This window comes from Sceloporus occidentalis, unplaced genomic scaffold (genome assembly GCF_023333645.1).
Source record: "Sceloporus occidentalis isolate IW3139 unplaced genomic scaffold, rSceOcc1.0.p SCAF_3, whole genome shotgun sequence".
Classification (NCBI taxonomy): domain Eukaryota; kingdom Metazoa; phylum Chordata; class Lepidosauria; order Squamata; family Phrynosomatidae; genus Sceloporus; species Sceloporus occidentalis.
In genome coordinates this window covers 95077597-95101749 of record NW_028316983.1, presented here as the reverse complement: position 1 = coordinate 95101749, position 24153 = coordinate 95077597, and the positions used below count along the sequence as shown (strand labels likewise).

Genomic DNA, 24153 nt, shown 5'->3' with positions numbered 1-24153 from the left:
AAAAACAAGAATTTTCGAGCCGCAGCTACATATAACTACAAATTCAAGGATACACAGAGGAGAGAGCGAGAGAAGCTGCTTCTGGAAGTGAATAGCCTGGAAATACGACAGTTCTCACCATTCCATGAGTTAAATGGAGGATATGCCCTAATGGAGGCCAGGTACTACATCACTATATAAGTGATGCATTGTAATAAAATGAATTAGTTCAGCATCCTAGTTAAATGCCCTGAGACCAACCTTCAACTTATACAGTGTCATGTTTATTATAGAATGTCATGGATTGCTATAAATCTGAAACAGGTGCAGAAAAACTCAAGCTTTTTTAAAGGAGAAATTGCAAGTTTCTGATTAGTTTATTTAAAAGAGTATTATTGAAAATACAGTTTTAAATCCAACACAAATATAATTTAATATGAAAACTCTTATGATTGCAGTAAAATAATTTTAAACATGGAAATGTTCTGATAAGGAAGTTCTGGGAAACAACAATGAATTGTTGAGGCTGAAATACATGTGACCTTAGTCATGTGATTTAACAGGAGTGCATCTCCTGGACATTTTTGTATATTAGGGAAAATATTCAATGGTCATGATATAGCATGTGCTCTACAAATGGAATAGGGATCCATGCTATTTTCCTGATGTGGGTTGTACCATATTTAGTTCCTTCTGACACATAAAAGTGCTGTTTAGGTTAATCATGTTGTGTATAATTTGAACATATATAATAGGTTGTACAAATTCAACCATGAACAAGGAAATAAATGGCACATTTATGACTATGTACAGAGATTATAAAATTTAAATTCAGATTCTATATATAGGTGTTGGTCAGTTCCAACTAAAGAAGAGCCATTGAATCAATTGTGAATCATACATTGGTAAATCTCATTTATTCAATAGGTTTACTCTAGTTAGGACTAACCAATATAATTCAAGTGTTTGGATACAATTTTTCCAGTTATATATGTACTTTGTGGCCATTATGCAACAACTGTGTGTTGAGTTTTGCTTTACAGTCCACAAGTACAATGTAGGATCTCATATTATGCAATTATATGAGTGCAGATTTACACTGCACAAGTACAGTGTAGGATCTCACCCATCATGTTTGGAGTATCAGCAAATCTTTATGGCCAAAAGATTACACATAGGGACAAATAAAGCACAAGCGATTTTAAGGCCAGAACTGATGGCCCTGAAGGGGTAGCTTGAAGCCATCCTTCCAAAGACAGATTGTGGTCAAAGCAAACACATGCCACAGCCCAATCTGCCTGTGAATAAGATCAGGCCAGAACAGACTGCCCCAAAAAGCTTGCTTCCAGGCATCACTGGCACACAGCATTTAGACACTGCATGTCCTGATGATGCTAGTAAGCTGGCTTGAAGCCGCCCAGCTGCCCAGAACATGGGCAGCTTCATGACACTCTGGCCGCGTGGTTACATGCCACATGCTGCCAGATCTCATGAAGCTGCCATGGGGCCACGGCAGGAGTGGATCTTATCCACTCCTTTTTTGGCCAGGTTCAAAGTGGACTGGGGCTGTGGAATGTGTTTGCCACTGTCCCCATCTGTCTTCACATGGGGCGGCTTGAAACCCCATATATTTCAGTCCCATATATTTCCCCCCATCCATTCCTTTTTCAGCCAGGGAAAATCCAGCTTTGACAGCCCTGCCATGGTCCCACGGCAGCTTCATGATGCTCTGGAGGCATGCGGCATATAAACACCATGCCAATGGAGCATCATGACCCACATCTGGGCAGCTGGGCAGCTTCAAGCCAGCTACCCGTTGTCTAAATGCTTCACACCGTAGCGGGCTTTGTTGGGCCATTCTGTTCCAGCCCCTAAGTTGGCATGGTAGTATACTAGTTTACTTCAAAAAAAAAAAAAGACACCCCCCCCCCCTCTAAAAGTGGCCAGTAGCCTAAAAATCTAGAGGTATTATTGCAAAACCTAAAGACAGAAATATCCTTAATATAACCATCTACTTTCCTTGCTCTAAATTTAATTTAACTTTTCTTCTATAGCCAGAAAATGATGTTCATTGGTTCCCAGGAACGCTTGCCCAGAATGCCTTCTAACTTGAAGAGATATGGATCACTTCTATATCATTTTAAAGATGAACTTCCTCCACTTCCTGTTCAGTTACTGAAAATCCAGAACCAAGAAAGAGAGGTAACCAAGAAAGAGATTCAAATTTGGATACCAATATTATTTTTTAACCCAAGAACTGAGAGAATATATGACAAGTTTCTTCTTTTTTCTTACTATTTTTTTTTAAAAAAAAAAACAGATTGAGGAAATATTGCAGTACTTGGCTGGCCACCCAAATGAGAAATTTCCACCTGATGGCACAATAAAATTCCTGCAGCTTGTACAACTTTTGCGCACAGCAGATAGGACAGATTATTTTGATTTATTCTTTAAACGACACTCTAGCCAGCCAGCATATAGGTAAGATAATACAAGATGTATTTTTACTATTTGAGAAGCACAGCTGAATGCTATAAATTAAAGTTATCAGAGTTTGGGTGTAACTGCTACTTCTTTTCCTACAGGCGGGTTATCCTTGATTTAATTCCTGCTGTTGGCAATCCAGTTGCAATCAGATTCTTAAGGCATAAAATGGAACATGGAGAACTGACCAGCTTTGAAATATCACAAACTCTGCTTATGTTCTTCCATTTCTGCAATGTCTCTCAAGAAGTAGTGGAAGAAGCTATGGTAAAATGCATTGCAATTTTAAACTGTCCTTTTTTTCCCCCTTTTTTTCTTTTTAGTAAGCTGGACATACATAGGACAACCTAGCAGGACTTCAGAAACTGACAGCAAATATAGGACCATATCATGCTACACTGTTATAGTGCTTTTATTCTGCTATAACTGCTGGGGCTGCCTCCTATGGAATCCTGGGATTTGTGGGTTAGGGAGAAAAATTTACATTTCTCAACCAGGTAGCTCTTACACCTCTCTAAACTACAAATCCTAGAATTGCACAATAGCCAGGCATACCAGTTAAAGTGAAATAATAGTGCTAAAACGGCATAGTGTAATATTGACCTAAGTCAAAGAGTTTAAAATATAACTGTCAACTCTGAGCAGAGGTAGGAAATATATGTTCCAAAACCTCCCAACAGAAACCCTTGAAGTCCCCAGATCCCTCCCCCTAATGCTGTTTTCTACTTTGGAAGCTCCATACCTCGTTTTAGATGTTAAACAGTATAATTGATATGCATAGGATTATTTTCTCTCCTTTAATCCTTGAGTCCTGTCTATAATGCATTTGCATCTAAGTTTATTGAGACATATGTTAAGCCTGGGCAAAACATTTGCTTCACATTTATTTCTCCATTTTGATGATTAATTGCAGCAATAACTGAGTTTTCTTTCCACAGATCATTGTGACAGAAGTTCTTAAAGGCCCTGATAGTTGCTATCGCAGACTTATCACCCTTGGCTATGGATCACTACTTAACAGATACTGTTCTGCGTCTGATGTGTGCCCTGGCAAATATCTTAAGGTATAAGTCTACATTTTCATTGCATGCAATGAACAAGAACGTAAGAGAAAAAATATTTTAGCTTTGTAATAATAATAATAATAATAATAATAATAATAATAATAATGTCATCATCATCATTATCATCCTCATCCCAACTGGGGGCTTAAAGTGGCTTTGTTGTTGTTTGTCCTCACTTCCTTTCTGACTTATGGTGACCCTGAAGCAAACCTATTAAGGGGTTTCCTTGGCAAGATTTGTTCATAAGGGCCTTCCTTAGGTCACCCAGTGGGTTTCTAGGGCTGAGCAGGAATTTGAACCCTGGTCTCCAGAGTCACACGGTTTTAAAAAGAGCAATAAGGCTAAAAATGTGCATTAAAATGAAATTAAACTAGCCACAATATTAAAATAATTCAACACTACACTTAAAAACAAACAAAATGCAACTATACAATTAAAAACAGATCTGATTAAAACAATACAGCACCCTCTCAGCCCAGTCTCTAAAAACTTTTTGTTTTAAAAGCTTCAGAAGGCTTTTAAGCATACACACACACACACACATATCTCCTGATGATAGGAGGACAGCAGCGAGGAGGCCATTCTATCCTTCTTTGGGAAGGCAGCCCCAGCCCTCAAGGGCAACCACTGAGAAGGCACTATCTTATGCCCCCATCAATCACACTTGTGATAGTAGTGGGACTGAGAGAAGAGCCACTCCTGATAATCACAGGGCCTGGGCAGGCTGAAAGTGTGCCTGGATAGCATGGACCTGATCTATCTGATCTGAGAATTTCTCAGTGTATCAACATACTGTACATTTATTTAAGCAATTATAATCTATTTTTGCCAAGTACCCTTTAGAACATCTTTTAACTTAAGGTTCTTCATCATCACCAAAAGGAACATAGCACCAATATGTCCATTAATTTGTTTGTGCTCTCATATATGATATAAGAAGGCATTTCTCACATATACGCAGGAATTCAGCATGCCTGTCTGCACCTCCAACAATTATCATTCATATTTTAGATATATTCCTCAAATTATATGGGATATAAGATGCCACTGCTAGTGCACACTGACATTCAAAATAAGGTGGAAATAGATGCTAAATCTTTCCTAGAAGTCACTTGTAACATTTCTAAATATAATTTATCTTATGTTTTCTGAACAAGATGTATTTTCTTAAGAATATATTCACATTTGCTTGTTTTAAAGAGAGGGAGTGGCACCAAGGGGGTTGGTGAGCAGCCAGCCATCTGATGCCATCTTACATTTCCTGAACAAGAAGTATTACCGCATCACATTGTGTAAAATCATCGTGGGGGTTGGACCACATGGTGTTTGTGGTTCCTTCCAATTCTATGATTCTATGAAAATCTTTTCATTCAATAAAATATCCCTAATTTAATAAAGTGATATTGCTAAATGGATATTAGTGGCTTACTTATTCAAAGTGATAAGATGCCTCTCAGGGAGCTAACCAGAATATAATTTTTGCCAGATGGCAGAAATAACTTTATTGTATGAAATTCCATTTGATATTTTATTTGCATTCTTTCATTTAATAGTCCCGCTTTCTATCAAAATAGTCACCTTCCTTTAAAAATATATAGTATTTTTTAAAGGTGACATCATATTAACTAGATTAACAATTTGTAATTATGGATTTTTAACTAGCAAAGCCTAGCAATTCACCTGAAATGAATAAGAAAGGAGTTCTGCTACAATGTGCGCATACATGTAGACAAATTCATGATCACGTCTCATGTCTATACCACTAGTTTTGGTTTTTCTGTGTGTGGCATTTTTGCCATACCAGCTCTTCTTATGTGCTAATCTTTGTGGATTTTAACCATACTGCTTCCAGGACTTGTTCAACATTTAATCCATTTTTTAAAAATAGCCTCTGACTGATTTTGCAACAAAAGCAGCGCAATCATCTGATATAGAAGGAATACAGCTAGCTATTAAGACCTATGGAAATGTGGGCCATCAAGCTGTTTTGAAGCCGATCATGAAGTTCATGCCAAATTCTGCTTCTTCTTATGATCTCAGAACTCAATTTAATGCAATATTGGCTCTAAGAAATCTTGGCAAAAAGGATCCTGTACGGGTAAGAATATGTAACCTGGGCTGTTCAAAGAACATTATTATACATTTTTATTAGTTATACCTGATCTAACACAAAAATATCATGATGATGTGATAGTTTTCTCCTCTGAAAATGTTATGTTATTTTGATTCAAGAAGTGCAAAGTGAATTCATGTTAAGTTTTGACTAGAAAATCCTTATCCTTATATAAGGGGGGGGGGGGGGGATTTTCTAGCCAAAAATTAACATGAATTCACTTTGCACATCCTGAATCAAAAAAAAAGAGAACAGACTTTGAAATTCCCACTTTACCAAATTTTCCAATAAATTACTCCAGTCAAAAGTGTATACAAAAATAAACACTTCATAGGAAAATGTACATGAAAATTGGATTTATTAGTGGAGATAGTGAGAAAGGTTATGCTAGGATAAATTGCTAGTCAAAATATATATATACAGATTAAGAAAATGAGCCTACAAAAATGAGTACCAAAGGGTGGGGGGACCCTTCCCACAATAAAGAGGTGTTTGTAAAAAGCTGAAAAAGTGAGATTTTTATGTCATGATCCATGAGAGATTTCTACAATTAAAATTCACATATATCTTTCAGTGAGCTGTATGATATGGTGCTTTGGATCTGTGTTGTGTATGAGAGAGGGGTGTGTGAAGATGTATGGGAGAGAAAGGGGAAGAAACTCCTCATGTATCTTATTCTGGCTACTTCCTCTTAAAAATCCAAAATTGTCTGTCTTTGGCAGTTAAAAAAGGCAGAAAAATAGAATATTGTTTTACATTTTCTTAAGTAGCAGTAATTTGCAGGGGAAGCTATTCGGAGCATTTTTCTCAATACAGAGGAATGAAAGAGTGCCTCATCTTTGCTGTGTGTGTGTGGGGGGGGGGGGGTTAAGGGCTTCAATAATGCCATAATATGCACACAAATCCAGCAGACAATTTGACTTTTGCTGCTTTTAACAGTTTTCTCTTTCACTATTTGATAGAACAATTCATTGTATGGCTTGAGAGCTGAGGTTGCGTGTAGTTAGTCAAAGGGGGAAAGGGCCCTTTGAATCAGTGGGAACCTCATAAGTGTTGGTAAGTCAACACTTATTAGACACATGGGGACTTAGTGATTAAGATGCCAGTTCTGACAGCCTCAAGGTCAGTAAGTTGGCAGTTCAAGACCCAGGTACCACGGGACCAAGTGAGCTCCCAACACTAGTCCCACCTTCTGCCAACCTAGCAGTTTGAAAGAATGTAAAAGTGCAAGTAGATAAATAGGTACCACTTCGGTGGAACGGTAATAGCATTCCATCAGTTATGCTGACCACATGACCATGGAATCATCTTTGACAGCACTGGTTCCCTCAGCTTAGTAATGGAGATGAGCACCGGCCCCTTCAACTTTTATGTAAGTTCCATTGATTCAAAGGCCCTATTGTAGTTGGGACTAAGAACTGGTTTTATGGCCAAATGTCTGCTGAATGTACATAAGCCTGTTGCTTTCTGAACTATCATGGGCCAAAAGCCTCTTAAATAATTTTAGCAAGGAGAAAATTAAGACAAGAAAATTAATCTTTCCTATCTGCTTTACATAGGTCCAAGGACTTACCCTTCAAATAATCCTAAACTACAAGATTGATGCTGCAAACCGAGTGCTTGCTGCCATGGTTCTGTTTGAAACCAAACCAACCCTTCCTGTGTTGATGATCTTGGCTAATGCTATGCTAAATGAACCCAGCATGCAGGTGGAAAATTTTGTCTACACTCACCTGAGTGCAGTGGCCAGATCCACAAATCCTGATTTACATATGATGTAAGTCTTATAAAAATGTTGATTTCCTTTCAAATGAATACTATACAATAAGCAGCAACCCTTAACATGAATACTCCTACATGTATTTTCCCCCCAGGGCTTCTGCCAGTAGAGTGGCTCTCAAAGTACTCAGCACAAAAATCCAACAGTCAGCAGGTTTTCGATTCAGCAGAGTGTTCATCTTGAGTGTATTCAAAGGTAAGAGACAAGGGTTTTTTCAGCCAGTGTTTATTATTTCCAGTGCTACAGTGCCTTAAAAATAAATGGAATTCCATCTGTTAAGAATAAAAGCTGTTTGCTTTAAGACCTAAAAAGACACGGTGCATCTCTCACCACCTATAATTTAACAGACTAACATCACAGAGTCCCATTATTTAAGAAGTCTACTGAAGAATGTAATGAAGTGCTAAAACAGAATCTCTGTGTTAAAAGACACCTGAGGTATCTTAGTACTTCAGATACCTTACAGATGGAAGGAATATTGTCCTCTCAGATCTTTATTTCCTATAATATTCCAAATAATAATGATGCCTGTTAATCCTTTTTAAATGCACTGCTTATGTTAGATACAATAAAGCGCTAGCAAAGCTTAAATACTAGATGACCTTGTCCTCTGATTAGAATAGGACTAATGAAAAGGAAACAAGAAATGATGTGATAACCATCACCAAAAACCTTAGCTTTTAAAAACCAATCATAAGCTAGTAAATAAAACTACCAAAGAGAACCCATGTTATAGTGGTGTAGTTGTTTGAGCATTGGACTAGGACTCTGGAAGGTCTGAATTCCTGCTGAGTCAGGGAAGCATACTGTGTGGCCTTGGATAAGTCACATCCTCAGAGAAAGGCAATGGCAAAGTCCCTTGGAACAAACCTTTCAAAAGAAAAACTACCCTGTGGTAGGATCACCTTAGGGTCTCCATAAGTCCAAAATTACTTGAAGGCCTGCAACAGCAACAACTGATCCACACACCTGCAAATAACTGTAGAAGACTGTACTCTACTCAAGTTTATCATTCTTCTGCTAAATCCTACCTTTTATTTGCCCTTAGCTGTTTGGCTAAGAAGCAAGGCAGAATAGTAATTTTGCATCCATCTCTTTCCCTCTAACTCTTCCTGCAGGGAAATGTCTCGCTTCTACTGCAGTGAGAGATGTAAAGATAATTGTCAGATACCCTGTATGTTAAGTCTTGAGTTAGCAGACTTTCAGAGAGTTTTAACCAGCTGAAAAAAATCAGAGGGATAGGTAGACTCACTGATCAATTGCCTGCCTTTTGGGGCACATGAGCTGTGTTTTTTTCAGCAGCTTAGAATGTGATACACACAAGGACAGATCTAACAATGGATGAAAGACTCATTGGATGCAGGTATCCAATGTAGACATATGGATGTAAGGTTGTCACTACACTGTAAACACGCCTGGCATCCCATGTTGTAGCAACTTGGCCTCCCTTCAAAACATACAACAGAACAAGACATTATGATAGATATAGGTTTGTCAAATGCCTATTTTAAAATTATTTATTTAAAAGATTTATAAGATACCTTGTAGAATAAAGCCTCCCATGGTACAGTGCAGCAATACTTCAACCATAGAATATAACAGAACAATATGATCAATTATATAATACAACTATATAACAATTATATTATAATATGAAAATTGTTCGGCTAGGAGGCAAGACAGACAACTAATGTTGCATCCATCTCCTTCCGTCTAACTTCATACTATTATGTTATAAAGAGAACAGCAATAATTAATGTCTTCTTCTTGTTGTTGTTGTTATTTATTTATATCCCACCCTTTTCAAAAAACTGGGATCCAGGGCAGTTTACAATATTTTTTTTAAAAAAAAACAGTACATTTTAAAGCATATAAAAATAGCACATTAAACTATGATTAAATTACCACAACATTTAAACAAATTGCATGTTAAAAGAATAAAATACTTTTTAAAAAGATAAAAAAAAAATATTTAAAACACTATAACACTCCAGCGATGTGCCTTCAATTTGTTTTGGACTTACGACAACCCTAAGGTGAATTCTTGGCAAAATTTGTACAGAGGAAGTTTGCCTTTACCTTCCTTTGAGGCTAAGAGAATATATTCCTTGAGTGCTGCTCAAGATCACCTAGGGGGTTTCCATGGCTGAGCAGAGATTTGAACACTGGTCTCCAGAGTCACAGTCCAACATTAAAACCATACAACATGCTGGCTCTACTGAAGCTTAATATCAGGAATATTGAGTCACATCATACATTGCTTCATAATATCATGGCATCATACAATACTGTCTTGAATGTGGAGATGACATTTAATCTGTGTTGTTGCTGTACTGCTTGTTCTATGCCTAGGTTATCCAGAAACTAAGGCCTGTTACAGACAGTCAAAATAAAGCTGCTTCAAGTCACAGTGGAGGTATGGTGTTTCAATGATGCATGCGTCCTAAGAGTCCAGAAGCCACACCAAAGCCACGCTCCACTCCTTAGGGCTGGAGCGTGGCTTTGGTGCAACTTGTGGACTCTTAGGACGCATGGATCATTGAAACACCATACCTCCACTGTGACTCGAAGCAGCTTTATTTTGGCTGTTTGTAACAGGCCTAAATATTGTTTGCATACATTTCACCCTTATAGGCACTTAGTTGATAATTAGTTGATACTGAACAAATAGAACCATTTGATTTGCCATTTCAACATTTATTATCAGACATGTTAAGCTTCTTAAGAAAAATTTGGCAGACCAATCTTTATCCATCTGTCTTCTGAACATCCATATAGCCTCTCTAAAACTGCAAAGATGGCAAATCTTTTTTCATATTCTTATCATGTCCATTATGTCATAAGAGATTATATGGATCTCCTAGAGATCAGAGCTTTGGTGGCGGGGGGGGGGGGGGGGAGATTAAAAAATAATTGTATTTATGGCTTTTTATATATAGCAGTTCTTTGTTTTCCCAGTTCTCAAGGGGTGGCAACTGCAGCAGGTCTAGAGACCAATTTTCTGCCCTTGGGAGTTTTGGACTTTTGGAGGTGCCATGTTGTTATTATTATATGCCTTCAAGTCATTTCCAATTTATGGTGATGCTATCTTAGGGTTTTCTTAACAAGTTACGTTCAAGGCAATTTGCCTTTGCCTTTTGGGGGGTTGAGAAATTGACTTGCCCAAGGTTATCTGCTGGACTTTCATGGCCAAGCAGGAACCCTATCGTCAGCATCACAGTCCAACACTCAAACTACCACACCACATGAAATTTCTGGCTTTTTCATAAGATATTGTAAACATTTAGCAGTTACTGTGTTCTGCAATAGAAAAAAAATTGATCAAGCTTCTTGTTGTGTTTTGTTTGTCTTTGCAGAATCTCTTATGGCTGGTATAGGAACTAAATTTGTCTTTATACATAAACATGGGAGCATGTTTCCAGTGTTTGTAATGGCAGCCTTCAAGGCAAACTTTTTTGGCAACATCTTTTTTCCTTTGGAGGTAACTGGACATTTGCACAATTCACCTGTATTCTGAACCACATATTAAAATACCTTCATGCTATGTGTATAAGGTGTATGTGAAACATTGATGAATTTCATGTGAAGTTGACGAATTTTATGTGAAGTCCAAGGCATCCATGGGTGGTTTGTTTTTTTTTTTTGGGGGGGGGGGTTCAGGCTATGTGGTCATGTTCTAGAAGAGTTTGTTCCTGACATTTCTCATCCATGGCTGGCATCTTCATAGAATGCTGACATGGAAGTGAGTGGAGTATGTGCAAATGAAAACCACCCAGGGTCAGGGAATTTCCCAGGAGACAATGCATAGACACCCTAAGGCTTTGCCATTCAACCACAGACCAACACAGCTTAATATGTAAATCACTTCCTCTCAACCAAGGGTCACACAGTATATATATAGCCCACACTCTTCCATGCCAGCATTCTCTGAAGATGCCAGCCACAGATGCTGGGAAAATGTCAGGAATAAACTTTTCTAGAACACAGCTATATAACCTGACAAACCCATAAAATGATGAATTTCATTTTTAGATTTGGATCTCATCTCCAAGATTTCTCATTATATATCTGCAAATATTCCAAAATCTAAAAAATCCAAAACACTTTTGGCCCCAAGCATTAAGGATAAGGGAGACTCAGCCTATATTGATTGTGATTCTCAGTTGAGTTCAGTTTCCGAATGTACTTCTACGCTATTGATCAGTGGAAGGTAGTGATTTCTCTGTCAGTGGAGCAATGAATTTACTCTGGCTTTGAGTTTCATCAAATTCCATCACACTTCTCAGCCTTTTGACAAAGATCAAGTGTAGCATACTCAAAATAAGTTCAGGATCTTGGATTGTTCCTTTAAGGTGATGTCTGAAACCTGGAGCAGATTCACCACTTCCTACATATGCAACAAATCACCACCAATATGGATGACCTTGGAATTAATTATTTTATTTCAAAATCCATTTCATTCAGGGTTGTTTTTTTGTTTGTTTTTTTGTTTTTGTTTTTTGTTTTTTGTTTTTTGTTTTTTGTTTTTTTTTTGGATATTACAAACATTCCCAATTTTGATTTAAAAAAAAAAGATTAGGTTTTATATAGCCTTTCATGCTAACAATGGATTAGAGATTCTTTTTTTAATGAAACGTGAAGTTAACCCATACTCCAGTAGAACTAACTTCTGTGTGATTCTTGAAAAGCCTTCACAGTGGATTTAATATGCTAATATGCATTGCAATCCTGTACATGCTAACCTGACAGTAAGGGTTAATAAATAGTATTGGGCTTACATCTGAGTAATCACAACTATGCATAAGCTTAAATGGGAAACACATTTGTTAAATAGTTGGGTTGATTTAAAGTAATGAAAAAAATTCTATTGATTTAATTTATATGGAATCTTAAATGTCTTTTTAATAATTTTAGTTTACCTTCCAACATAGGTGGGCATTGGATCTCAAAAAGTGCATGATGTCTTAGAAAAGGTATATACAAGTGGCAAATATGTCAATCCATTCACTGATCCAGAGGGTCTTCTCTCAAAGGTAAGTGAAGAGCAAACAAACAAACAAAAATCTAATAGGAGTTAATCATACAAATGCTATGGACATTTAAAACCCTGAATGGCTTGGAGATGGGATACGTCTCATATCAGATTGCCCATTCCCTAAGATCTAACAACCCTAGGTGATCAAACCTGGCTGGGTGGTCATAAAAGAAAGTTTTATTGTTTAATGACCAGAACTAGACTTTGAAACTCTTTGACCCAGGAGGTTTGCTTGGTGCCTCTTCATTCTCCTCACCACTTGCATACAACTGTTGTAAAACATCCAAAAGGCAACTCACATGCTGGGTTAAGAATTATTTTGAGATTATTCTTTTCACTGCTTTTTTTAATGGGTTTCATCAATTTTTTCTGTTTATTTTTGCAAGTTTTGATTATGTAACGTGTGTTTGGTTTCATTATTTTTGAAATTTTTTGACAGCATGTTGCAACAACCACTGTAGTAGAAGAGTTGCATTTGCCTATTATTTAACAAATAATAAAAGAACATCTCAATAAGAATCTGCTTCTTTTCACCAACAGTTCTCTGACCAGAAAACATCCCATGGATCCAATAGCCCTATTGGAGGAGGATATCTAAAAGTGTTTGGTCAAGAAATCATGACTGGGGCCCTGACAACTGATACGATCTCAGAAATATTTCAGGTGACTCTTTTGACATCACTGTCAGATAAATGATCAATACCGTAAATGTACAATCCCTCTTTTGTCCTTCCTGTTGATGATTCTTTAAAGCTTTGATTGAACGCACTATACTCTAAATTTTATTAGTGATATTTATTAACACAATGATGTCATCTTCCTGGGAGACAAACACTGCCCCCAAAGTGTGCCATATTCTAGTTATCTTCATTTAAATATGCCAAATCTATCATTGCAGGCATACCAAGGAAGAGCAAAATCCCCCTTGCTAAAGGAAGTTGTGGATATTCTTAAAAATCACAATACCCTTCAGTGGGACAAGAATTTTATGACTGCAGAAATCCATCGTGTTGTGCCTACCTGTACTGGACTCCCATGGCAAATAAGCTTGGTTCATATTTCTAACACAAAATTGGTTGGAAATGGTAAGACAATGGAATGTTAATTCTTGGATCATCACCAAAAAACCTACTTATTAGCTCCCCACACACACACTATTTATCAGCTAGTGGAAAGGGGCAGCATAGAAACATCAAAGAATGTTCTTATAGCTGGATATACACCAATGGAGATGGGATACATCTCATATCAGATTGCCCATTCCCTAAGATCTAACAACCCCAGGACCTCCTGGGAGTCTCCCATGTAGAAATATTTGATATGTATATTAAACAGAACACAGCAGATCTAAAAGAATATTAGCTTGTGACACACACAAGAATAATTGGTCTGCATGTAGTATAAAGAAAACATGTTTATTGACTAAGAAAATCCATCTTAATGCAATAATACTATTTTACGGTATTGATTTTACTTACTTACTTTCAAACAGCTCAGTTATCGATAACCCCTGAGCCAACATCACATTTGACTTTGCTAGACCTGATTAATAACAACCTTAAACTGAAAACCAAGCTGAGACTCAGGTAAATAAAATTACTGATACATTGAATCATCAGATACAGTGTGTACATTAATGCTTTGATGTATATAAGTGCAAACTCAACATATTTTTTGTTTGACATTTTTAGCATTTTTAAAGATATGTTCCTGACAATGGGAGTTATAACACCTGAAATTCGGGCTGTACTGGAAGAAAATGCCAAACTCTTTGTAAATGTACCTCTGAATATTGACGTTACTCTAAATATTAAGGAAAAGAACTTCAAAGTTGAACTTCCACCATGCAAGCAGCAAACTGACATCATTTCTCTAAGGTATGTTGGATTTGCTCCAAATGAGCAGTGGGGGGATTATATTTGTTCATTTCGGTATAATAAGGGATTTTTAAAATAAGAAAGAAAATGTGCTGACCTCCTTAATTTATTTTTGCCTGTTATCTGAAGCTAGTGCTTGGATGAGGAGGAGTGAATATCTTATTTTAAAGTTATACACTCCAATCAAAATTATGATGGTGTAAATTTTATGGACTATTCTACTGACCACCCCAAGATGTCCTGGTTCCTATCTCTGATTGTTTTAACTGATTTTAATTGTATTCTTATAATTATTGTTATATTGGAATTATTGTGTTGATTTGTTTTAACAAGAGAAGGAATAGTGAGGTTGATTTTATTGTATTGTATGGTTTTTATTGTTGTAATGCCGCCTCGATCTTAAAGGAGAGGTGGGGTAGAAATAAATAAATATTATTATTATTATTACTATTTGGCTTTACATAATTCAAATAGACCTCTGTAAATTGAAAGCTGCTTCAAAGCTCAACAGTGCAACCCTGTACATGTCTACTCCAAAGGCCCACTGAAATAATCTGGAATTACTCCCAGGTAAAGATAAACATTTCAGTCTTCCCAAAAATATGTTTAAGACATGATGCATCACTTTTTATTATAGGTAATGACATTGCACAGACTTACCATGTAACTGGATTTTCAAAATCCTTTTGTAAGTTTGATACTACTGAAAGGTTTTTAACTCTGCAACTGCATGACTAACTATGGCCTGTTACAGACTGCCAAAATAAAGCTGCTTCGGGTCTCTTTGGAGGTATGCTATTTAAATGATGCATGGGTCCTAAGAGTCCGGAGGTCGCGCCAAAGCCACACTCCATTCCTAAGCACTGGAGTGCAGCTTTGGTGCAGCTTCCAGATTCTTAGGATGCATGCATCATTTAAACAGCATACCTCCAAAGAGACCCGAAGCAGCTTTATTTTGGCAGTCTGTAACAGGCCTATTGCTTTAAAATGTAAAAGTGCAGTGGTTGTTATTTTACAATCACCGTAGACAAGCTGTATTTCTTAATATGAATATTATACTCCCTTTATGACTTTAGAAGGATTGAAAGCAATGCTCTAAACTCTAAACAATGATTTCAAGTGCAAAGAAAATAGTGGGTTGGGCCCATTCTTGTTAATTTTTAGAGCAGTCAATGAGATTCAATAGCTGAAGTCAATGAGATTTAATTAAATCACTGCTATAATAAGACTGTTCTCAATATTAACGTTTGGTTGTGAGATTAATGTGAACAGCTGAAAGCACATCAGATAAACTGACAGTCAAAGGAATAAAATAAGATTTGCTGTTTATTAAAATGCTTAGAATAAATAAAGAGGTCTTCATTTGACACTAAAAACCTGGCAAGGAAGGTTTTCAGGTGATAATGCTCCACAGAGATGGTACCTCCAATTACAGCTAGAAGCCCTTCAATTCTTGCTAGTCTGATTGATTGATTTCTTGCTAGTCTGTTCCATTTCTTGGTGCATAGCATTAAATTCTAAACTCGGCCATCCACACACAGCCTGGTGGGACTGACTCTGTTCTTTGCCTTTGCCAGTTTGGGGTTGGCAGGATTGGGGATACTGTGACAGCTCAGCAGTAGAACTCTGCTTCTACTCTGCTTTACATTGTTTGGTAAAACAGTGAATTTGTCATTAAACCAGTAATGATTTCTCTAATTGGATGGTAGTCCTGATTAGAAACCATATTAGCTTGGCAGCATTTAGGAAAGGAAAAAAAAATTAAGTGCCATAAATTGTATTAGTGCAAAGTATATGAACACCTTGCCAAGCAACACATTTTTCTTTCCAATATTTGGTTAACAAACACGTGGATACTTAAAATCATATTTTTCTTTATAACCTCAAGATGAAAAATGAGCATATACATAAAACTTTGGGAAAATCAAACTCTGGAGATTAAAGCAAGAATATGGAAAGCTTCCAGAGAATGCGCTATCCAAAATACATCATGGCAAGCTGTTGAAAAATGTCCCTTAAGTGTTCTTTTCATTCCATTTTTTAGGACACTTATGAACAGCCCCCATGAAAGAATTCACATATGTATCTTATTTATGTGACTGATCACAAATAAGATTGATTATGTTATCTGTTATTATTTATGCCTTCCATACAAACTAGCATTAACTATATGTATATATACATGATGGTATTACCAAAGAGATAATGGCCTGAATCCCATTGTTAGTATGGTATAAAGTAGACTCATTGATTCAGTTCCTGAATGGTAAGTCAACACATATGTAAACACCATTGATTTATTGGGTCTACTCTATTGGGGGAACTAACTTGAATGTATGCTTTTGAATGCAACATACATAAATACTAACTGATAAAAGTTAGTATCAATATGGTTCAATTTCTTTTTTTTTTTAATTGTGTCATTTGTTCTATATTGTTCTCAGTGGTAGAAACAAAAAGAGTATCAAGAGCAAATAGCTTTTTGAACAGAACAGGAAATAGCTTTTTGAACAGAAACTTGATCTGGGTTTTTTCTTTCTTTCCTCTTTTGTAATTTGTATACTTTTTACTTATACTAAAGGATTACACAGTTGCACAGTCATCCAGAAAAATTCTCTCTGCCCCTATTCTCTGCGGTGGTCAGATCTTCTCATCTCTTTCATATCTCATCCAACATCCCACAGTCCTGCCAATAATTTTGCACAGAAGCAAAACTTCATCCAAATTTATTCACATGTCCATCTTTACTGCTCATTATTCCAGATTAGCCATTTCATAAGCACAAAAAGCCTTTGACGTTTGGAAGGTACTCAGCCCAGGATAATTTCTGCTGGAGTAAAGGAGTGGTGGGGCTGGCAGGGGATCTTGCCAAATGTTCTGTTGCCTCTTGGGCTAATTCAAAAGCTCTCCCACCCCTTCAGGCCATCTTTTCCTAAGATGCAGGGTCCTGCAGAATAAAATAGGAGCTGTGAAAGTTGCCTCCCCTGCCAGTAAAATTCTGCTAACCCATACTCTTTTATCAGTTAGTATTTCATAATTTAATTATTCTCGTTTGTCTTCATGAGTTGTCTCTCCTGAAAAATACTGTGCTTGTATAAATGTGAGATGTCATTTATTTGTCAAGCCTTACCAACTCATGATGACCCTAAGGCGAGCCTGTCATGTGATTTTCCTGGCAAGATTTATTCAGAGAGGGTTTGTTTTGACATCCTCTGAGGCTGAAAGGGTATGACTTGCCCAACGTCACCCAATGGGCTTCCATGGCTGAACAGGGATTTGAACTCTGGTCTCCAGAGTCATAGTCCAACACTCAAAACAAACCAGCTCTCTATTTACATATTGAAATATTTAAAATCTAACTATTAAATTGTTATTTGCTATCACCTATGAATAAGATTCTTCCAAGAGCCCCATTTATCAACAGCCATGCTCAAACCTTGCAAACTCAGGGCTATGGCTACCTTGATTGAGTTGTTCCACATGTACTGAAATGCTTTTTCTTCCTCTTTTCCTACTGCCTATCACTTTACAAAGGATTTCTTCTATAAAAGATGGCACCTACAATGATCATAACATTTTCTTGTACCACCTTACTTCACATTTGTCTGAACTGATTATCTACAGTTTCAAGGTTCAGGGAGCCATTTCAGTAAATGGATAAGAATGTGGTGACTTTCTTTTTCAAAAAAAATTGAAACTGAATATAACATCTTCCCTGTTGAAAAATTTGCTAGTATTGAGAAATGATCTACTTCTCTTATTCTGGAAATGTACAATTCTCCCTTTTTTATTTTCCCCTTGAGCAAGGATCACAAAAAGCAGAACCTTTCATACTCTACCTTTAGGCCTTCCTTGTAATTTTTTTTCATTCTTGTTATTAAAGTACCAGAATAGGATATTAGACAGCTTATTTTTATTATTCTGTGTGATTCTTCAGACAGTGCCATATGTAATCTGTGATGCAACTGCTTTTGCTGGCTCTCCATGTTCAGTGGGAAAGAACCCATCAAGCACTTTTATGAAGTAGCAGGGGTAGAGTGGCTTAAAACATAAAATGTACTGCAAGAAGATGTGATGCAAGTAAGGGAAGGCTGCCAATGATTGCCGCTTGGAGACATAGCCTATGATTTGGTGATGATTTAAATTATTGAATGTGAATAAAGTGAAAGCCACTTCTTTTTAATCTATTCTGCCTGGATGGGCGATCATGAAATGCAAGTTGATTTGTAATTTCTTTTATCCCCTCAGCTTGTCTTAAATAATATTTTGGTTCAGTTTTTATTCCTGAAATTTCTAGCTAAGCTTAACGTGGAGTGTGGCTGGCATGCCCTTTATCAGAAACAGAGAGTTTAGGAAGAAAACAAAGCCCTCGGGTGATAACACATTATTTATTTATTTTTATTTGACTGAGGTGCCCTGTAGAAAGTGCAACTGCATGCTACAGTACCCTCACCACTACAGGCACTGACAAAAAGAAAGAGAGAGAAAGATAAAAGGAATGCAAATCCACCTTTCAAATAGAGTAGATTAGGTGTTCTTAGGCTTTGTCACCAAGTGTGAAGCACATTATATTCAACATGGTAATACCAATCACCTCCCGTTCACAGCCAGGCAGGTCACTCAGCCTGTCAATGTTCCCAAAACAACCCTGAGGCAACAACATCAATGGACTGCATGAAATACAGAATGTGCGTCTGTGTCTGCATGTGCATTTAATGCCTTTTAAAGCAAGCTATCAACCAAAAAATGGAGAAGAGGAATTAATGTCCATATCACCAATGCTCTTGTACTACCAAAAGTTCAGAGATGATGCTTTATTAAAATGCTGTTAAATAGACTACTAGCCAAATTCACATAGCCATGTTAGTCTGGAATATTATTGTGCAAAGGGATCTTGTAGCACCTTTGAGACTAACTCTGTGAAAAAAGTTGTAGCATAAGCTTTTGTAAACTTGGTTTACTTCCCCAGATGCATGGAGTCTGCATCTGAGGAAGCAGACTAAGGGACTTGACAGACGGGCAGCTAAATGCTGCCCCTGTTTGCCATGGATCATTGCTGCGGCAATTGCACACCGTGGCAATGATCCGCTCCCTCTTGGGACAAAAAGAAACCGCTGTAAGCAGCTTCCTGGAAGGGGTGCCATAGTGGCACTCACATGCCATCATGATGACCCTTCCAGCCAGTGCCGTTTGGGTGCTGTGACGCATGTGTGTCATCCTGGCACACACCGTGTAAACAGGCACATGCCATCATGGCAACCGGGCAGCGGACTACGGTTCTCAGCCATTTGGACGCCAAACCCTAGTCCACATACAGGCCAGCATAAACTGCCTGTCTGTATGGGACCTAAGTCTACAAAAGCTTATGCTACAACTTTTTTCACACACTCCATGTACCTAAGGAAGTAGACCAAGTCTGTGAAAGCTTATACTACACGTTCTCTCTCACAGTCTCAAAGGCACTACAAGATCCCTTTGTAGACTGCTAGTATTATTACACAGCACATGCAGCAAACCTTGTGTAAAGAGTACTTTATGAGTAACAGCACAGGGAAAAGGCCTATATAACACTGTTTTATGTGAAATGCAGCCATTTGTTTTGTCTTGTTTTGCATAATGGGACTGCATTACAAATGTCTGGCTAAAATGAATGACAATATACTATTAACTGTTCACATTTACACCCAATGATGTGCTTCATTTTGTCTGCACTATTATCCTGAGAGGAGCATTAAACTATGAGAAAGCAACTTGCCCACAGTCATCCAGTGGATAGGGATTGTGATGTGAACCTTGAGTTTTTGAGACTAAAACTGAGTACCATAGTCACTATGAGCCAGAAATGTCATCAATGTTTGCCATTTAATTTATCTTTAATCACAATTGGCTTAGATTTTTCCTCTTCTCAAATAGTGACAGTAACAATATGAAGAACTTTTTTCAAGTGTAGACCACCTACTTCACAGGAAGGAAATCCCCAAAGGATGTATATAACTGAGATTCTGTAATCTAAGAAACATCTTTATGTCTAGAACTGGCAGAACAAATATGTCCATCTCAAAACCACCCATCAACCTACTATACATACATATTGTCTGTTCTAAGTGTAAACTATCTGTGGAGGATTCGCCAGAATAACCACCACTGAATTTTATTACTATTTAATCAGGGTGAAGTGGTTGATGAAACTCTAGTGCATGGGCTGAAAAATACCCTTGATTTTAACAATAACTTGGAAATTGTTAGTATGTGATATCATTTTTCAGCTGAAGACTGGAACCATCACCCCAGATATAATTATACTATTTTGATTTTGCTTAAAATATGACTAGCCATATCTACAAGTTCAATTTGTGAGGCAATTTGCAAGGAACAGCATTTGCTATCAAGTCCATATTGCAATACATAATTCAGATCTTTTCAATATCTTTGTATTCTATTGCATTATTTCACTTACTATTTATCTTTCAGGTTTAAGACATCTGCTGTCACTTGCAATATTGAAGAGGCACCTGCTAGTAAGTCAACTCCTGTGTTTCTCCCTGAGACAATGTCTAACATAATGAAGCAGTCCTTTGATTCTTCATCAGCTGAACAGGATAGAACAAAGGTAATCCATACTGAATGTTTGGAGGCACATGTATCTGTCTTCCAAGTGGAAGACAAATATAGAAGAGAAATAGTGTGAATTATTGGGTTAATTCTTTTCACATAATAGTAAAATAGGCCTATATTGCATTGTAATAAATATTGTTATAATGTATTGTAACCTGGATTTAGCAATCAGCAAGGCAATATAAGAGTGCTATAGTTGCAAGACAGCATTTCCATTAACTGTAGATAAATTCCCAGAACAATCAGTTCTTTTCACCATTTGTATTGTTGGATGATTCAGCAGTTAGAACTGGGATGTGCTATTTAGAGAGCCAGTGCCTTATTGTTTCATTAAGAAATACCATAACAGTTCATAATGCTGAGTAAAATAAGTGATCCTGATACAATTAAACTTCTTTTTGTTGTTTGCATCCAGGTTATTTTCAACTTATGTCAACTGTAAGGTGAACATTAGGTAGAAACAGCCTTTTCTTCGCCTAGAGAGGTTTGCCATTGTCTTCCTCTCCAGAGCCAGCATAGTATAGTGGTTTGAGTGTTAGATTTATGGCTCTGGAGAACAGTGGTCAATTCCCAGTTTGGCCATGAAATCTTGTGAGTGGCCCTGGGCAAATCACATGCTCTCATCCACAGGGGAAGGCAATGGCAAACAAATATTGCCAAGAAACCCCCATGATAGGTTTGCCTTGGGGTCACCATAAGTCAGAAATAACTTGGAGGCACACAACAACAACAAGGCTGAGAAACAGTGACTTGCCCAAAGTCACTTAGTAAGTTTTTATGACTGAGCAGGGATTTGAACCCTGGTTTTCTGGGATCCTAGTCCAGTACTCAAACTTAGACATTTGAATACTGGACTAGGATCCCAGAAGACCAGGGTTCAAATCCCTACTCAGCCATAAAAACCCACTATGTGACTTTGGACAAGTCACTGTCTCTTAGAACTCAATTGTATTGAGTTGGATGTAGATTAACCTAGGCTTAGAGAAGACCCGCTGGAATCATTATTTACTTCTGACATTGCTTTCAGTGGGTCTCTTCCAAAGATACTGACGTTTGGATCCAAGCCACTGGTTGTAACAACTTTGGAGCAGTTTTGGTATACAGAACATGGAGACAAAGGGCAACAGCCAACAGTAACATTGTTGGAATAGAAAGCTCCTTTAGCGCTTCTGTTTTGAACTTCCTGGTTTCCCAGCTGGAGGTCCAGGAGAGCAATTGGTTATCCATTTGTTCCAGTTGCTCAACTGTATGGATGATGTTTCAGCACTTCCTCACCCCCTTGGCTATTAATTGACTCTGGGGAAATTCTGACACCATCAAGATGTAGTTGCACTGGGGCAGAGAGTGGATGTTTCTTCTGCAAACTCCATCAGAGTACATACACTGGTGTAACCAAGGCTTATGCCATCATGTATCGCCAACAGGATTTTAGCCATAGGAAAATGCTTTACACTGAGTCAGACCATTGGTCCATTTTGCCCGAGTCTTGTCAGCTCTGGCTGGCAGTGGTTTTCTACGCTTTTAGACAGAATTTCTTCCTATCCCACCAGGAAATTCCTGATAATGCCTTATACTCTCCCAATCAAGTTCTAACCAAGCCCAAATAAGCTTTCAAAATCACATGCTATCAAGTGTATTCAGGATAGTATAATGGTTGTGGCTATTACATACACTGCTAAAGCAGGATGGGAATTGTTTCAATTTATCATAAAAGTAACTAAGTGATATCACATAATATTTCTTCAGTCTTTGACCAATTTTTGCAGGTTTATGTAATCATGGTGAAGATCCTAGGTGGCCTATTTGTTAAGTATATATAACTAAGTAGCAGCTCCCAGCCCAAACCCCAATCCCACTTTACCAAATAGCAGCCACTGTGAATGGAGATCTGTTCTCCTACCGTTCAGGATGCGCTATATTGATATTTCCATTCCCCTCCTCTCCTGCCATCAATAGCCAGTGTAAGGAGGAGCTGTGACAAGGATCCAGTTTCTGATTTTTGCATGGGAGACCACAGAAGGGGGTGGTGGAAACGTCAATAGGCTATGCCCTGATCTACAGGAGAACAGATCTTTGTTGCTTGTGATGGCTGCTACATGGTACAGCAGGACTGGGTAATTTTATGATCGTGGCAATAGTGCCATGATCATAAATTTACAGGGGCCATGAATACAAATCAGTTATGGATGCATAACTCTATGGTATACATCCATAATAGCGAATGCCAGGCTCTATTTCCAAATGAATTACTGCTCATTGCCAAAAAGATGGGGGGAGTCTGAAGTTGTGATCTTTCATCCTTCAATATATTTCTTGCCCATCTAGGATGAACCTGCATCAGAAATCAGGTCAACAGAAAAGATCTATTCTCAAAAACAATCAGAACGCCACTTAGATTCAGTTCGACATACTATGTGCTTTGAGATGTGTACATTTGGATGTAAGGCTTGCCTTGAATCATCAAATGCATATGCTGGATGTATCCTAGGTGACTCTCTGTACAACATAGTTGGTGAACATGTTTTAAAATTAACCCTGAAACAAGGTAAGTCTTAGTTATACTCCAATGTAATTTGTAGCTCATAGGGAAAAAAATTATAGCAAAACAGTGACCTGTGTGAAATAGTAACTTTGGAAAATCTCTTTATAATATGTAACACAATGGAGAATGAATGATGCATCTTTGCTGAAGTTCATTTATTCATAAGATGTCTTACCCAATGATGAATTCTGAAAATATTAAAATCCTGGGAAGATAGGACTTGCAGGTCCCCACTACAGTAGAACCATTAAATCAGTGGGTGTTGTGTTAGTGTTGACTTAAGCATCCTGCATCATCAGGTGTAGTGATAATAATGGACCTGTCATTGTAGTTACATCTAACAATTCCATCTTGCCCCCCCCCAAAAAGAAAACTCTACCTTTGCAGCCTGACAGCACCCCAACCAATGTATTTCTGTGGTGCTTCTACTCAAGGCACTGGGAATGATCATACAGTGCTCTCCTGGTTATGGGGTACACCAAAGACAGACAGCTGGAGAGACCACTCAGGAACCTGTCACAACTGCTTGTCTCAAGATGCCCCATGACAGGGGGAGTACTGCAGACATGATTTCCTAGAGCCCCAGCCTTCAGTGCCTGAGAAACCCTTCCATTGAGGTGCTACCATACTGAAAAGGTTGGGTTTGGGGTTCACATTCAGACAT

The 24153-nt window shown here is 37.7% G+C and overlaps 1 protein-coding gene across 1 annotated transcript in view; it reads left to right on the top strand.

The window, feature by feature from the left end:
• The window catches only part of LOC149316449 (vitellogenin-1-like), a 55841-nt gene that overhangs the window by 12914 nt on the left and 18774 nt on the right, over positions 1-24153 (top strand). The window contains exons 6-21 of the mRNA XM_089518698.1: positions 1-161; positions 2034-2181; positions 2300-2460; positions 2565-2730; positions 3402-3527; positions 5416-5625; positions 7200-7417; positions 7515-7615; positions 10777-10901; positions 12352-12453; positions 12996-13118; positions 13354-13540; positions 13948-14041; positions 14147-14332; positions 20804-20942; positions 23273-23492. Of these exons, the coding sequence (XP_089374824.1) occupies positions 1-161; positions 2034-2181; positions 2300-2460; positions 2565-2730; positions 3402-3527; positions 5416-5625; positions 7200-7417; positions 7515-7615; positions 10777-10901; positions 12352-12453; positions 12996-13118; positions 13354-13540; positions 13948-14041; positions 14147-14332; positions 20804-20942; positions 23273-23492 (2467 nt within the window). The remainder of the gene's footprint in view (positions 162-2033; positions 2182-2299; positions 2461-2564; positions 2731-3401; positions 3528-5415; positions 5626-7199; positions 7418-7514; positions 7616-10776; positions 10902-12351; positions 12454-12995; positions 13119-13353; positions 13541-13947; positions 14042-14146; positions 14333-20803; positions 20943-23272; positions 23493-24153) is intronic.